A 13,110-nucleotide genomic window follows, 5' to 3' on the forward strand; every position below is an offset into this window, starting at 1 on the left:
ACACTGCACCACCATGCCGCCCTTATATGCACTATACTGCCAAAAGTATTCACTCACCCATCCAAATCATTGAATTCAGGTTTTCCAGTCACTTCCATGTCCACAGGTGTGTAAACCAAGCACCTAGGCATGCAGACTGCTTCTACAAACATTAGTGAAAGAATGGGTCGCTCTCAGGAGCTCAGTGAATTCCAGCGTGGTACTGTGATAGGATGAAACCTGTGCAACAAGTCCAGATGTGAAATTTCCTCACTACTGAATATTCCACAGTTAGCTGTTAGTGGGATTATAATAAAGTGGATGTGATTGTGGCTGAGTTGCTGTCATTCCCAATGTGGTAGGCCACGTGAAATCACAGTGAGGAGTCAGTGGATCCTGAGGGTCATAGTGCACAGAGGTCACCAACTTTCTGCAGAGTCAATCACTACAGACCTCCAACCTTCATGTGGCCTTCAGATCAGCTCAAGAACAGTGCACAGAGAGCTTCATGGAATGGGTTTCCATGGCCGAGCAGCTGCATCCAAGTCTTGCATCACTAAACGCAATGGAAAGTGTCGAACACAGTGGTGTAAAACACGCCAACACTGGACTCTAGAGCAGTGGAGACGTGTTCTCTGAAGCGACGAATCACGCTTCTCCATCTGCCAATCTGATGGATGAGTCTGGGTTTGGCGGTTGCCAGGAAAACAGTACTTGTCTGAGTGCATTGTGTTTTCTATTAAAGAAAAGTTGGATTAAAATAAACTCTTACTAACTCTTTTTTTCCACTCATATTTTTTGTAAAAATAAATGTCATGGCCCACATTGGTACACATTCATATTTCTTGGCCCACTGGATTAAAATGGAGGATCTGCTCTTTATTTACTGGTTGAGCACCGCTGATGATGGCTTTATTCATGACCCATGCACGAACTTCACTCAGGGTGAGTTGATTGAATCTGTTTTGGAAACAAGAACTCAGAGATTCCCACTTCAGAGTTCAGGGTTGGACTCTGGGATCATTTGAATAGCCAATTTTTCTTAGAACGGTTCCTAACTGAGTGAAGTGACCTGAAAGTATCAGCCTGTAGTCGTAGGTGAGGGTCAGCTGATGAACACATCGACAGCTTTGCTTTCATGCTCAGCTCTCTCTTTACAACGACAGATCAGTGCAGCATCCTCAGGTTATATCAATTTTAAATAATAGTGTGGCTTGCTGACGTATTTGAGCCCTGATAAAATCAGCTTTTCGTGAAGGTGTTTCCTTGCTCAAAGCATGTAAGATTATGAACAATATTAATACGATTAAAGTGAATTTACTGTAATTCAGTTTGCATTCGTTTTGTGTATTGCAGCATTGCCAGCCTTTATAATGAGCATTAATTAATCTGCAGCCTTGTGAATAAAATCATATTTTTCACTGGTTTTTCACCAGCATTCATGAGACATCACATTAAGAATACATGGGGAACAGCAGAGCCATTTCAAAAACATATGTCATATTATCAAATAGTCTAGTATAAGAGCTGTCACGGTCCTGTTTACCTTTGGTTTTGATCCTTCGATTTTTATAGTTATCGTATTTCATTCCCGGCTCCCTTTGTTCTCCTTGTCGTCCCTGTGTTCTGGTGTTCCTGTGTTCTTGTGTCCCTGTGTTCTGGTGTTCCTGTGTTCTGGTGTTCCTGTGTTCTTGTCGTCCCTGTGTTCTGGTGTTCCTGTGTTCTTGTGTCCCTGTGTTCTTGTGTCCCTGTGTTCTGGTGTTCCTGTGTTCTTGTCATCCCTGTGTTCTGGTGTCCCTGTGTTCTTGTGTCCCTGTGTTCTGGTGTTCCTGTGTTCTTGTGTTCCTGTGTTCTTGTCATCCCTGTGTTCTGGTGTTCCTGTGTTCTGGTGTTCCTGTGTTCTTGTCATCCCTGTGTTCTGGTGTTCCTGTGTTCTGGTGTCCCTGTGTTCTTGTCATCCCTGTGTTCTTGTGTCCCTGTGTTCTGGTGTCCCTGTGTTCTTGTCGTCCCTGTGTTCTTGTCGTCCCTGTGTTCTGGTGTCCCTGTGTTCTGGTGTTCCTGTGTTCTGGTGTCCCTGTGTTCTGGTGTTCCTGTGTTCTTGTGTCCCTGTGTTCTTGTGTCCCTGTGTTCTGGTGTTCCTGTGTTCTTGTCATCCCTGTGTTCTTGTGTCCCTGTGTTCTTGTGTCCCTGTGTTCTGGTGTTCCTGTGTTCTTGTCGTCCCTGTGTTCTGGTGTTCCTGTGTTCTTGTGTCCCTGTGTTCTGGTGTTCTGTATTTAGTTTCGCTCCCTGAGTGATGTCACGTCTACATTTGTTCGCTCACTTCCTGTTTTGTCAGTCTTTGTCTCTTGTGCTCTGTAGTTTTACTTCCTTGTCACGTCTACCGTGATTACGTCCGGCTGTGCTCCCCGCCTGTTGTCTGTTCCCTTGTTTTTCCCTCTGTGTATTTATTGTCTGTTTTCCCCTCGTCTCGTCAGAGTCTTGTTGTCGTAGTGACAGTGTTTTGTTCCCCGTCCATTTTCCGTTCCCCGCCAAATCACAATAGTCGCCTCAAGGCGCTTTATATTGTAGGTAAAGACCCTACAATAATTACACAGAAAACACAACAGTCAAAACAACCCCCTATGTGCAAGCACTTGGCGACAGTTTGAAGGAAAAACTTCCTTTTAACAAAAGAGCGGTCTGAATCTCTGAGGGTCATCGTTCTTTATTCCCGTGCGCTCTCCATATAAGCCCTTATGAACCCACTTTCACATCTTTCTTTGACTTTATGACCTTTTCCATCACAGGAGGGAATTTTTTCTGAATGCTTTATGGAACAGGCCTCTGACTCTATTTGCTGTGTTGCACCATCACTTTTAATGTATTAGTCCTTAAAAACTCTGTAAAACCTATGAAGGTTGCCAATATTCACAAGAAATCAGCCCAGATGATTTTATTTTACATATCTAAATATTTAAAGTGAGTTATCCTTTAAGTTTTATGATTTTCCCTGAATTTAACTGGGACTTACCCTTGGAAAGTGTGACAAAAACATTCCTCTCCATCCGTCTCTCCCCCTGCAGGATACAGTTTGGATCAACAACAGGTCGAGGATCGTGAAGAGTGATTACACCACGAGCAATGGAGTCATTCACCACATCGACTTGATGCTGATGCCTTACAGGCTGGAGGACAAACCGCCGCTTGACCCAAAAACTGTGCGCTGAGTTTGGTTGCAGTTATTTAATGATCAATGTCGACTGGAGATGGATGGTGTGATGATCTCTGTCTCTTTGTGTTTAGATGAACTTCACCACAGCAGCTTCAGTTTATGGTTACAACCGCTTCTACAAACTCATAGAGGTAAGAGGGAGAAAATAAAACACACACCCTGCACCTGCTAATTTGAGGAGGGCTCCTTTTCTTTCTGCAACTCTCTTCATCTTTCATCTGCTCCCACCTGCTCTTCTACACGTCCTCCCCACAACCCTCCTTCTGGCCCCCATTAGATCATTCCATTTAAGCTGAAGGTGTTTTCAGTCCTGAACATTTCATGTGCCTCAGTCCTGCACTTAAATCATCAGAGATTAAAAATCCTTTTTTTGAGCCGCCTCTGTGTATTTCAGGTGGCTGGAACTGGGAAAATATTGATAATATGAAGTAAATTTTTTCATTCAGTTGAGTAAAGTTATTGTAGAAAAAAATCAGCTGATTCTGAGTCGGGCACATGTGATGAAAGTACAGACACTCCAGTAAAAGTTTGAGTACTGATTCAACTTCTTTATTCAAGTAAAAGTGAAAAAGTACAGGCTCTGAAATGAAAGTAAGAAAGTAGAAGTAGCTCTATGGAGGACATTTCTTTCTATTTTTTTGCAAAGCTAACTCAACCTTGTGCTGTTACATGAGAGTACAACAGTTATTCCAATCTAAATTCTAATTCTACTCATTGTGCTCAGTTTGAATCTGTTATGTGGGACACAAGCAGTAAAAGAGAATTAAAAAGTAGCTCTATTTTCTATTACCTACCTTGTATAGGGTGACTACCTCTAAACCTAAGCACACAAACACAAAAAAGAGTTTAATCAGGGGTTAAAGTGGGATTCGGCAGGTGCGGGAATCCAAGGATCGGTTTTATTGGCTCCATGTGGGGAAGTCCCTACAGCTGAAGCCACAACTTGTGAGCTTTGTGTGCAGGCTGTGATCAGCTGACCTGTGCTGCTTTGTTTACTGCTTTTTGTGGATGAACTGAATTCAACAAGATGTGAGCAGATGTTTCATGGGCTATCTTGGCTTTCCATCCCCTACACTGACAGTATGCTGTTTATGCTGTCTTTATACTAGACAGCATATAGTTGGTATAAACATGTAATTCAGTGAATGACGAAGCATCATCAGCTTAAATTCAAATTCATTTGTGCTACACTTGATGTTACCAAACTGTGACCATGAACACCACAGCTGCTCAACACAGAGCTTTACTGTAAATTCACCACAGTACAGCAAACTGAACTGTTTATCCTGAACTAAACTGCAGTATTTTCATGCAAACTTTGAAGAATGCAAAGTTAGTATACCAATGTTTGTATTGCAGGATGTTTCTGAATATATGAAATAACATCACATCAATATCTGATTAAAAAAATGAGAACATTACATGTAAGCTTTAATTTTCCCGTTTATGTCACTGCTCAGTCTTTACCAAGTCTGGTTTTGATGGTTGCCAGGAGAACGCTACCTGTCTGACTGCATTGTGCCAAGTGTAAAGTTTGGTGGAGGGGGGTTATGGTGTGGGGTGTTTTTCAGGAGTTGGGCTCGGCCCCTTAGTTCCAGTGAAAGGAACTCTTAATGCTTCAGCATACCAAGACATTTGGGACAATTTGATGCTCCCAGCTTTGTGGGAACAGTTTGGGGATGACCCCTTCCTGTTCCAACATGACTGCACACCAGTGCACAAAGCAGGTCCATAAAGACATGCACTGGACAAAAAGGGCCTGTATCCGGAACGCTCCGGAATGATCTGTGGCAGATCCAAATTTATGGATCTGTCACGTATCCGTAATGTTTCCGGAGAGAATACAGGATGATCTGATCTGTCACAGATGTTTAAGTGGATATTTAACAGATGTTCATTCAGAGTTTGGATTTTTCAGAGTCCAATCTTGCCAATTTACGGAGAAATCTAACAAACGTAGCTGTCAAGATACGATGCGCATTGTCCATATCTGTGACAGATACAGAGGTATCATACCTTGGATAGTACCGTATTTTAGGGCTTTTATTCCAGTGATGGATGAGCCAGTTTGGTGTGGAAGAACTTGACTGACCTGCACAGAGTCCTGACCTCAGCCTGATAGAACACCTTTGGGATGAATTAGAGCAGAGACTGTGAGCCAGGCCTTCTCTCCAACATCAGTGTCTGACCTCACAGATGCGCTTCTGGAAGAATGGTCAAAAATTCCCATAAACACTCCTAAACCTGTGGAAAGCCTTCCCAGAAGAGTTGAAACTGTTATAGCTGCAAAGGGTGGGCAGACATCATGTTAAGCCCTATGGATGAAGAATGAGATGTTACTCAAGTTCATATACGTGTGAAGGCAGACGAGCAGATGAGCGAATACTTTTGGCAGTAGTGTTTAGTTTGTGGTAATTTTGCTAGCCGGTATTGAAAGCGCTTGAAAGATCAAAGAGCATAACTCTCACATAAGCGCCAGATTGCTCCAGATGAGCGAGGGCTCAGTGAAGAATGTAGAGGACAGCATCATTTACTCCAATGCAGGGAATCAAGTTTGTCTTTGACCTGAAGTCTCAGTAGGTGTAGAATTAGCAATTCCAAGTTTTTCATGATGTGCAATGTAAGGGCCACTGGTCTGTAGTCATTTAGTTCAGCTGGGCACTTTATTTTGGTACCGGTACAATACAGGATGTTTTCCACAGAGCTGGCACCTGCCCCAGCAGTAGAGTCAGGTTAAAGATCCTGTAGAGAGGTTGTTACAGTTGGGCAGCACAGTCATAAGCAGCCTTGGACACACGCCATCAGGGCCAGCAGCCTTCCCAGAGCATAGTCTTTCTAGCTCCAGTCTAACCTCTGTCTCCGTGACAGACAAGGGTGGAGGAACAGATGTGAGGGGGGGGGAGTAGCTGCCACATTAGAAATGCAAGGAGATGGGGTTGCTGTGCTGGAGAAGCACACTTGTGGAGGAGAAGACTGAAGAACAATGAAGATGCCCACATGTTGAGGAGGATAAGGAGAGGAAGACTGAAGAGCAGCAGTGGAAGTGGGCGTGGCCGCAGAGTCAGATCTATTGAAGATTTGACTGAGTTCATCAGCTCTTTCCACATCACCCAGAAGTGACTGTTGTTTCTTTCTGTTGTATCCAGAGATGGTTTTGATTCCACTCCACACCTCATGAATTTTGCTGTGTTGTGAGAGAAACATGATTGAAGTCTCCTGAAATCATGGAGAGTGCCTCTGGATGTTTAGCAACAGTTTCATCGAGAACTTCACGTGGAACTTCGGCTGTTGCCTCGGGTGAAATTCTCTTGGTACATAATATGGTCAATTCAATTTTAGGACAACACATCTTCTCAACTCAACTTGAGTAGAGAGGCGTCATATAGAATAAAATAGAACTTTATTGTCATTATACACAACGAAATAATATAATATAAGATATAAGCACCAGTACATTAATTCCTGTATAAAATTAATGGGGTCATAGATGACTCCACACAGTCATTTTAGGCTAGAATAGCTTGGTCAGTTGGTGGTTAATTTTCATTTAATCTACAAAAATTCCAGATTTTAGTGTAATCCTAGAGCCAAAACATTATCTCCACATTTGAGTTGCATGTTATCTTGATGTATTCACATATCAGAGATGGGATATGTAGACTGCTCAAAAAACATTAAGGAAACACACGATCATCACAGTTTAATACAAAGTAATTTAAAACTTCAGAGATATCGATCTGTCCACTGAGGAAGGATAAACCTTTGTAAATGTGTTTCACCTACTTTCTACTTTGGTGCACATAGAAGTGAAAACAGGTGCACAAAAACAAAACTAAAGACCAATCAGTCAGGAGGGATGAGGAACGAGAAATGAACTGTGGCCACCCCCTGCTAAACCCTTCTCTTTGTGAAAGGACAGCAGTTGTGCACCTGTTGTCTCTTTCAGTTGCAACAAAGTAGGAAGTAGGTACTAATATTGATTCACAATGATTTATGCTTCCTGACTGTGTAGACTGACATCCCTTAACTGGCTTTGTGTTATATTGTGATGATCAAATCACACAGACTTGCAAAGACTTTACAATGCACCAAGTGCCCCTGCACCCCGGGGGAAACTCAGACATCGGGTCTCCAGCTGTCTGTGTCCTCTGAGTATAATCACAGAATAACAATGCTGGCTTTCTCAGGTGCCGTTTACACGAGACCGTTTTCATTTTGAAACGGTGTCGTTTTGATGCGTTTCGGCCTTGCGTTTACACGACAACGGTGTCGTTTTGATGCGTTTCGCCCTTCTGTTTACACGACAACAGAGTGAAAACGATGTGTTTCAGGTGCCGTTTACACGAGACCGTTTTCATTTTGAAACGGTGTCGTTTTGATGCGTTTCGGCCTTGCGTTTACACGACAACGGTGTCGTTTTGATGCGTTTCGCCCTTCTGTTTACACGACAACAGAGTGAAAACGATGTGTTTCAGAAACGGGGTCCAGAGTGGAGCGTTTCAGAAACGCACCGGCTTGCGTTTTCGTGTAAACACTTGAAACCGGGGTGATTTGAAAACGCTCGACTCGCACATGCGCACTATGGTTGCGACGGCCAGTTTTTCGCGCACGCGCAAACTGATAAACAGCACTCGCGGATTCACGAGTGCTTCTTATGCTTTTCCTGTGTTTTTACCGTTTTGTAATTCAGCGTTGTGTGCAGCAGCGATCCAACCTCATCATCGGTCCACACAAAACCTCTCACATTGGCCGTTTTGTAAGTAATGAACAATTTTCCGCACTACCTACTGTGTCACTCCACGCATGCGCGTCTTGCGTAAACAAACTGCAAAGAGAAAACCAACGCCAACTTGTGGCCTGGCATGGGAACTACATCGTTTTCATCGTTTCACATGTCCTCGTGTAAACGCGGATCGTTTCTGAAACGCCATCGTGTAAACGAAAGGCTGAAACGCATCAAAACGACACCGTTTCCAGTGAAAACGGCTTCGTGTAAACGGCACCTCAGAAACGGGGTCCAGAGTGGAGCGTTTCAGAAACGCACCGGCTTGCGTTTTCGTGTAAACACTTGAAACCGGGGTGATTTGAAAACGCTCGACTCGCACATGCGCACTATGGTTGCGACGGCCAGTTTTTCGCGCACGCGCAAACTGATAAACAGTACTCGCGGATTCACGAGTGCTTCTTATGCTTTTCCTGTGTTTTTACCGTTTTGTAATTCAGCGTTGTGTGCAGCAGCGATCCAACCTCATCATCGGTCCACACAAAACCTCTCACATTGGCCGTTTTGTAAGTAATGAACAATTTGCCGCACTACCTACTGTGTCACTCCACGCATGCGCGTCTTGCGTAAACAAACTGCAAAGAGAAAACCAACGCCAACTTGTGGCCTGGCATGGGAACTACATCGTTTTCATCGTTTCACATGTCCTCGTGTAAACGCGGATCGTTTCTGAAACGCCATCGTGTAAACGAAAGGCTGAAACGCATCAAAACGACACCGTTTCCAGTGAAAACGGCTTCGTGTAAACGGCACCTCAGTCTGTTACAGGAGTTGTGTGTTAGGTCACTTTTTCTTTAATGTTCACATGTTTCATCACTTGTTTTAGCAACAGAAATAATTACTATCCAGCACATAATTGTGTAACAGCAAAGAAGGGAAAAAGGTTGTTTTTAGGCTTTAGAAAACTCTCCTTTGCTAGAGTTTGATACTTCAAATTGGTAGGAAAACTTTTACTTTTATTTTCTCATGCTGTATACAGTTGATAATGTCTTTGTTTTTAAGACATTGCTGCTGCACATTACTCTGGGCTCATATAGATGTCACGTTATGATATTAATATGTTTAGTTGGCTGTCGATCTGTTGTGTTGTCTCGTCAGGGAATCAGTGTTGGTGTTATATCAATAAGTTTAGTTCATCTAATCTCTCCCTCTCACAGTATGTGTTCATGCCTTGCTCGTGCCTCTGAATGACCTTCCAACTGCTTAGTTGAAGCATGAGCATTAACACAAGTTATGAGGCTTAGACAAAAGGTTTGATTTAGTCCCAATAAGACATTATGTTGATTTTGGCTGATTCTTCTCTTGACCTCTGGAGTGAGATTGGGAGCTCAATTTATGTGGGACTTTCAGCAAGAGGCCTTCGTACCTCCCACAATAAAAGTGTCAGCCAGACGAGAGCCAGCCTTCTTAAACCCCGGACAGGCCAAGGTTTTGATACAATAATAAAAAGAGCGAGGCCTGAAACCATTTAACAGCAGGAGGATCAGGCAAGAATGAAACATACTTTCACATTCCTATGGAAAAGAGTCTGTTTCATACCAGAGACTAAAATAATTAACATCAGGACAAGAAAAAAAAATCACTGGCATTAAACAGACAGTTTAGAACAGGCTTATAGACCTGAATACACTTTAAGTTCTTTCCAACTAACGATGAGATATAAGATGAGTTCAGGATCAAAAATAGGCCAAGAAAAGGGGAAAAAAATATATTTTTAAGTCCCATGGCTTTGTTTAATTTTAAAATAAATATGTCATGAACCTCAAGTCAAAAGTCCTTCAGGATTCCAAAATAAAATTTTAATAGAAAAAAATCTGCTTTGAAAACAATCCCAAAGTTTTTTTTTATCCTACAGATTTTAAACCAAAGGGATTATTTTATTCAGCCTGTATAAATGCTTCGTATCCCATTAAGTTTATACACTTAAACTCCTCCACTTTGGGCAGCAACTTCTCCCTGGCCGGGAGTGGGCACGCCACCCTTTTTCGACTGAGGACCATGGCCTTAGAGGTGCTGATTCTCTTTCCCGCCGCTTCACACTCAGCTTTGAGTTGATGAAGCCAACTATAAGGAGACACTCATTAAACAGAATGACTTCACACTCAGAAACAGAAAGCAGTTTGAAGATGTTTATGTTGGTGTCATTACCAGAAAAAATCTGCTCTTTCTTGGGCAAAAAACTGATTTCCTATTTTATAACAAAGAGTCAGAAATGTTTCCTTACATCATAATGAATTTTAATCATATGCTTGACATTGGGATTGCCAAAGGACCGATGAGTTTATGCCATGACGAGGCATCCGTCTGTCCATCCATCATCACAGCTATGCTGTAGGGTTTGAAGCAGTTGTTGTGAATTGATGCTGTATAAATAAAACTGCAGACTCTTTACTCCTTCTGGAGTATTTGTCAGAATTTTGTAAAACTTGGACTCAGTGATGACCTTGACCAGCGTAATCTGATCAAGGTCACCAGATATGACCTTGACCAGATTACGCTGGTCAAGGTCATATCTGGTGACCTTGACCAGATTACGCTTAAGCTTGTATTTGTCATCTTACAGGCGCTTTTCTGTTTTCACAAGAATCGCTGCTCCTGAGAGTTTTCAAGTGTTTCTGAAGTGTATAAATGTCTTTTTGGGATCAGTGTAAATAAAAATAAATGTTGAGAACTCGTGATAAGTGCTTTTGTCACTTTGTGCAGGATGCAGGCCTACTCCCTGTGCTCAAGATGCCCATCCACCAGCCGTTCACCGTATTCTGGCCCACAGACAAGGCCCTCGAGTCCCTGCCAGCTGAAAGGCAGCGCTGGCTCTCCAACCCTGACCACCTGGACCAGCTGGCTGCCACTGTGAAGGCTCACATCATTCGCAACTCCAGGGTAGGAGGAGAATGACTGGATGTATAACACAATGGTTTCTTAATGGAGCCCATTACAAAAGGCAAAAAAAGGCATGTGTAGGGTTACAAGCAGCGATTATTTACTGTATTTAATACAAACAATCCAATCTGTCCTTTTTATTAGATATCGATCCAACTATACAGTCTTGGGGACCAGTTGTTGTTGTCTGTGTAGTCACCTCCCAAATGCCCATTTTGAGCCAGAAAAACCCACCTGGTGATTCTCAAATGGCTGTAGGTGTGTAGGTGTGTGCGTGCGTGCGTGTGTGCGTGCGTGCATGTGTGTGTGTGTGTGTGTGAGAGAGAGTGTGTTTGTGAATGTAAGTCCTGAACTAGATAAACCAAGAAAATGTTTGGAGTAAATATTAATTAGGCTCTGTTGAGCTGCTTGTGTCAAAAAATGTTTTAGCTCATATTTAATCAAAAACATAGAAAATATGAATTGAAACTTTATTTTTAAGTATAACACCTGTGTGTGTGTGTGTGTGTGTGTGTGTGTGTGTGTGTGTGTGTGTGTGTGTGTGTCTGCAGGTGATGGGTATCGCACAGCCAACTAAATTCTCATTCTTACGTACGATGCATGGATCCACCATCAAGTACAGCTGTGACAGTACCCTGGTGGTGAGAAAACACACACACACACAAACTAAACAGGCGGCCATTATGTCTTCTGCACCTGGCAGCTAAGTGTTGCTATAGTAACTAGTGTCGTCACATGGTGACAACACCGATCCTGCAGGTTGGCTGATCCAACCTTGCACCTCTCCTGGGATTTGTTGCCCATAACTGATTAAAAACCTGTCCGACCATCTTTCACTGTTAAATAGGTTTTATTTTTAAAAATATTAAGTATCTGTCATATATTGTTATACATATACTATTCCAACAATTTCCAAATAATGACATCAGTGCATGTGGAAATAGCCCTTGTGTGCCAAAAGTTCAGGCTTCAGACTGCTGTAAATGCTCAGTTTTTACAACAGATAAACTTCACGGGTGGGCAGGACGGACCCAGACACACGACTCAGACAAGCAAGACCAGCCGTTGTTTGGTGGGAAACTAAAGTCCATGAACATAATCCAGAACCAGCAAAATCCAAAGTCTTCAACCAGGCACATAAAACACACAAGGGAACAAACAGGGATGACAAACAGATCTCTGACAAGGGATGAAGGGGAGACTGAGGCTATATACACTGCTCAAAAAAAATAAAGGGAACACTCAAATAACACATCCTAGATCTGAATGAATGAAATATTCTCATTGAATACTTTGTTCTGTACAAAGTTGAATGTGCTGACAACAAAATCACACAAAAATCATCAATGGAAATCAAATTTATTAACCAATGGAGGCCTGGATTTGGAGTCACACACAAAATTAAAGCAGAAAAACACACTACAGGCTGATTCAACTTTGATGTAATGTCCTTAAAACAAGTCAAAATGAGGCTCAGTATTGTGTGTGGCCTCCACGTGCCTGTATGACCTCCCTACAATGCCTGGGCATGCTCCTGATGAGGTGGCGGATGGTCTCCTGAGGGATCTCCTCCCAGACTTGGACTAAAGCATCCGCCAACTCCTGGACAGTCTGTGGTGCAACGTGACGTTGGTGGATGGAGCGAGACATGATGTCCCAGATGTGCTCAATCGGATTCAGGTCTGGGGAACGGGCGGGCCAGTCCATAGCTTCAATGCCTTCATCTTGCAGGAACTGCTGACACACTCCAGCCACATGAGGTCTAGCATTGTCCAGCATTAGGAGGAACCCAGGGCCAACCGCACCAGCATATAGTCTCACAAGGGGTCTGAGGATCTCATCTCGGTACCTAATAGCAGTCATGCTACCTCTGGTGAGCACATGGAGGGCTGTGCACATTTGTGGCCTGCTGGAGGTCATTTTGCAAGGCTCTGGCAGTGCTCCTCCTGTTCCTCCTTGCACAAAGGCGGAGGTCGCGGACGTGCTGCTGGGTTGTTGCCCTCCTACGGCCTCCTCCACGTCTCCTGGTGTACTGGCCTGTCTCCTGGTAGCGCCTCCAGCCTCTGGACACTACGCTGACAGACACAGCAAACCTTCTTGCCACAGCTCGCATTGATGTGCCATCCTGGATGAGCTGCACTTCCTGAGCCACTTGTGTGGGTTGTAGAGTCCATCTCATGCTACCACGAGTGTGAAAGCACCACCAACATTCAAAAGTGACCAAAACATCAGCCAGAAAGCATAGGTACTGAGAAGT

General features: G+C 43.3%; 1 protein-coding gene across 1 annotated transcript in view; it reads left to right on the forward strand.

Moving 5' to 3' along the window:
• Window positions 1–13,110, forward strand: part of stab1 (stabilin 1) — a 156,362-nt gene that overhangs the window by 64,517 nt on the left and 78,735 nt on the right. Inside the window, exons 49-52 of the mRNA XM_030729061.1 lie at window positions 3,042–3,176; window positions 3,262–3,321; window positions 10,677–10,853; window positions 11,405–11,494. Coding sequence (XP_030584921.1) covers window positions 3,042–3,176; window positions 3,262–3,321; window positions 10,677–10,853; window positions 11,405–11,494 — 462 coding nt within the window. The remainder of the gene's footprint in view (window positions 1–3,041; window positions 3,177–3,261; window positions 3,322–10,676; window positions 10,854–11,404; window positions 11,495–13,110) is intronic.

This window comes from Archocentrus centrarchus, chromosome 5 (genome assembly GCF_007364275.1).
Source record: "Archocentrus centrarchus isolate MPI-CPG fArcCen1 chromosome 5, fArcCen1, whole genome shotgun sequence".
NCBI lineage: Eukaryota > Metazoa > Chordata > Actinopteri > Cichliformes > Cichlidae > Archocentrus > Archocentrus centrarchus.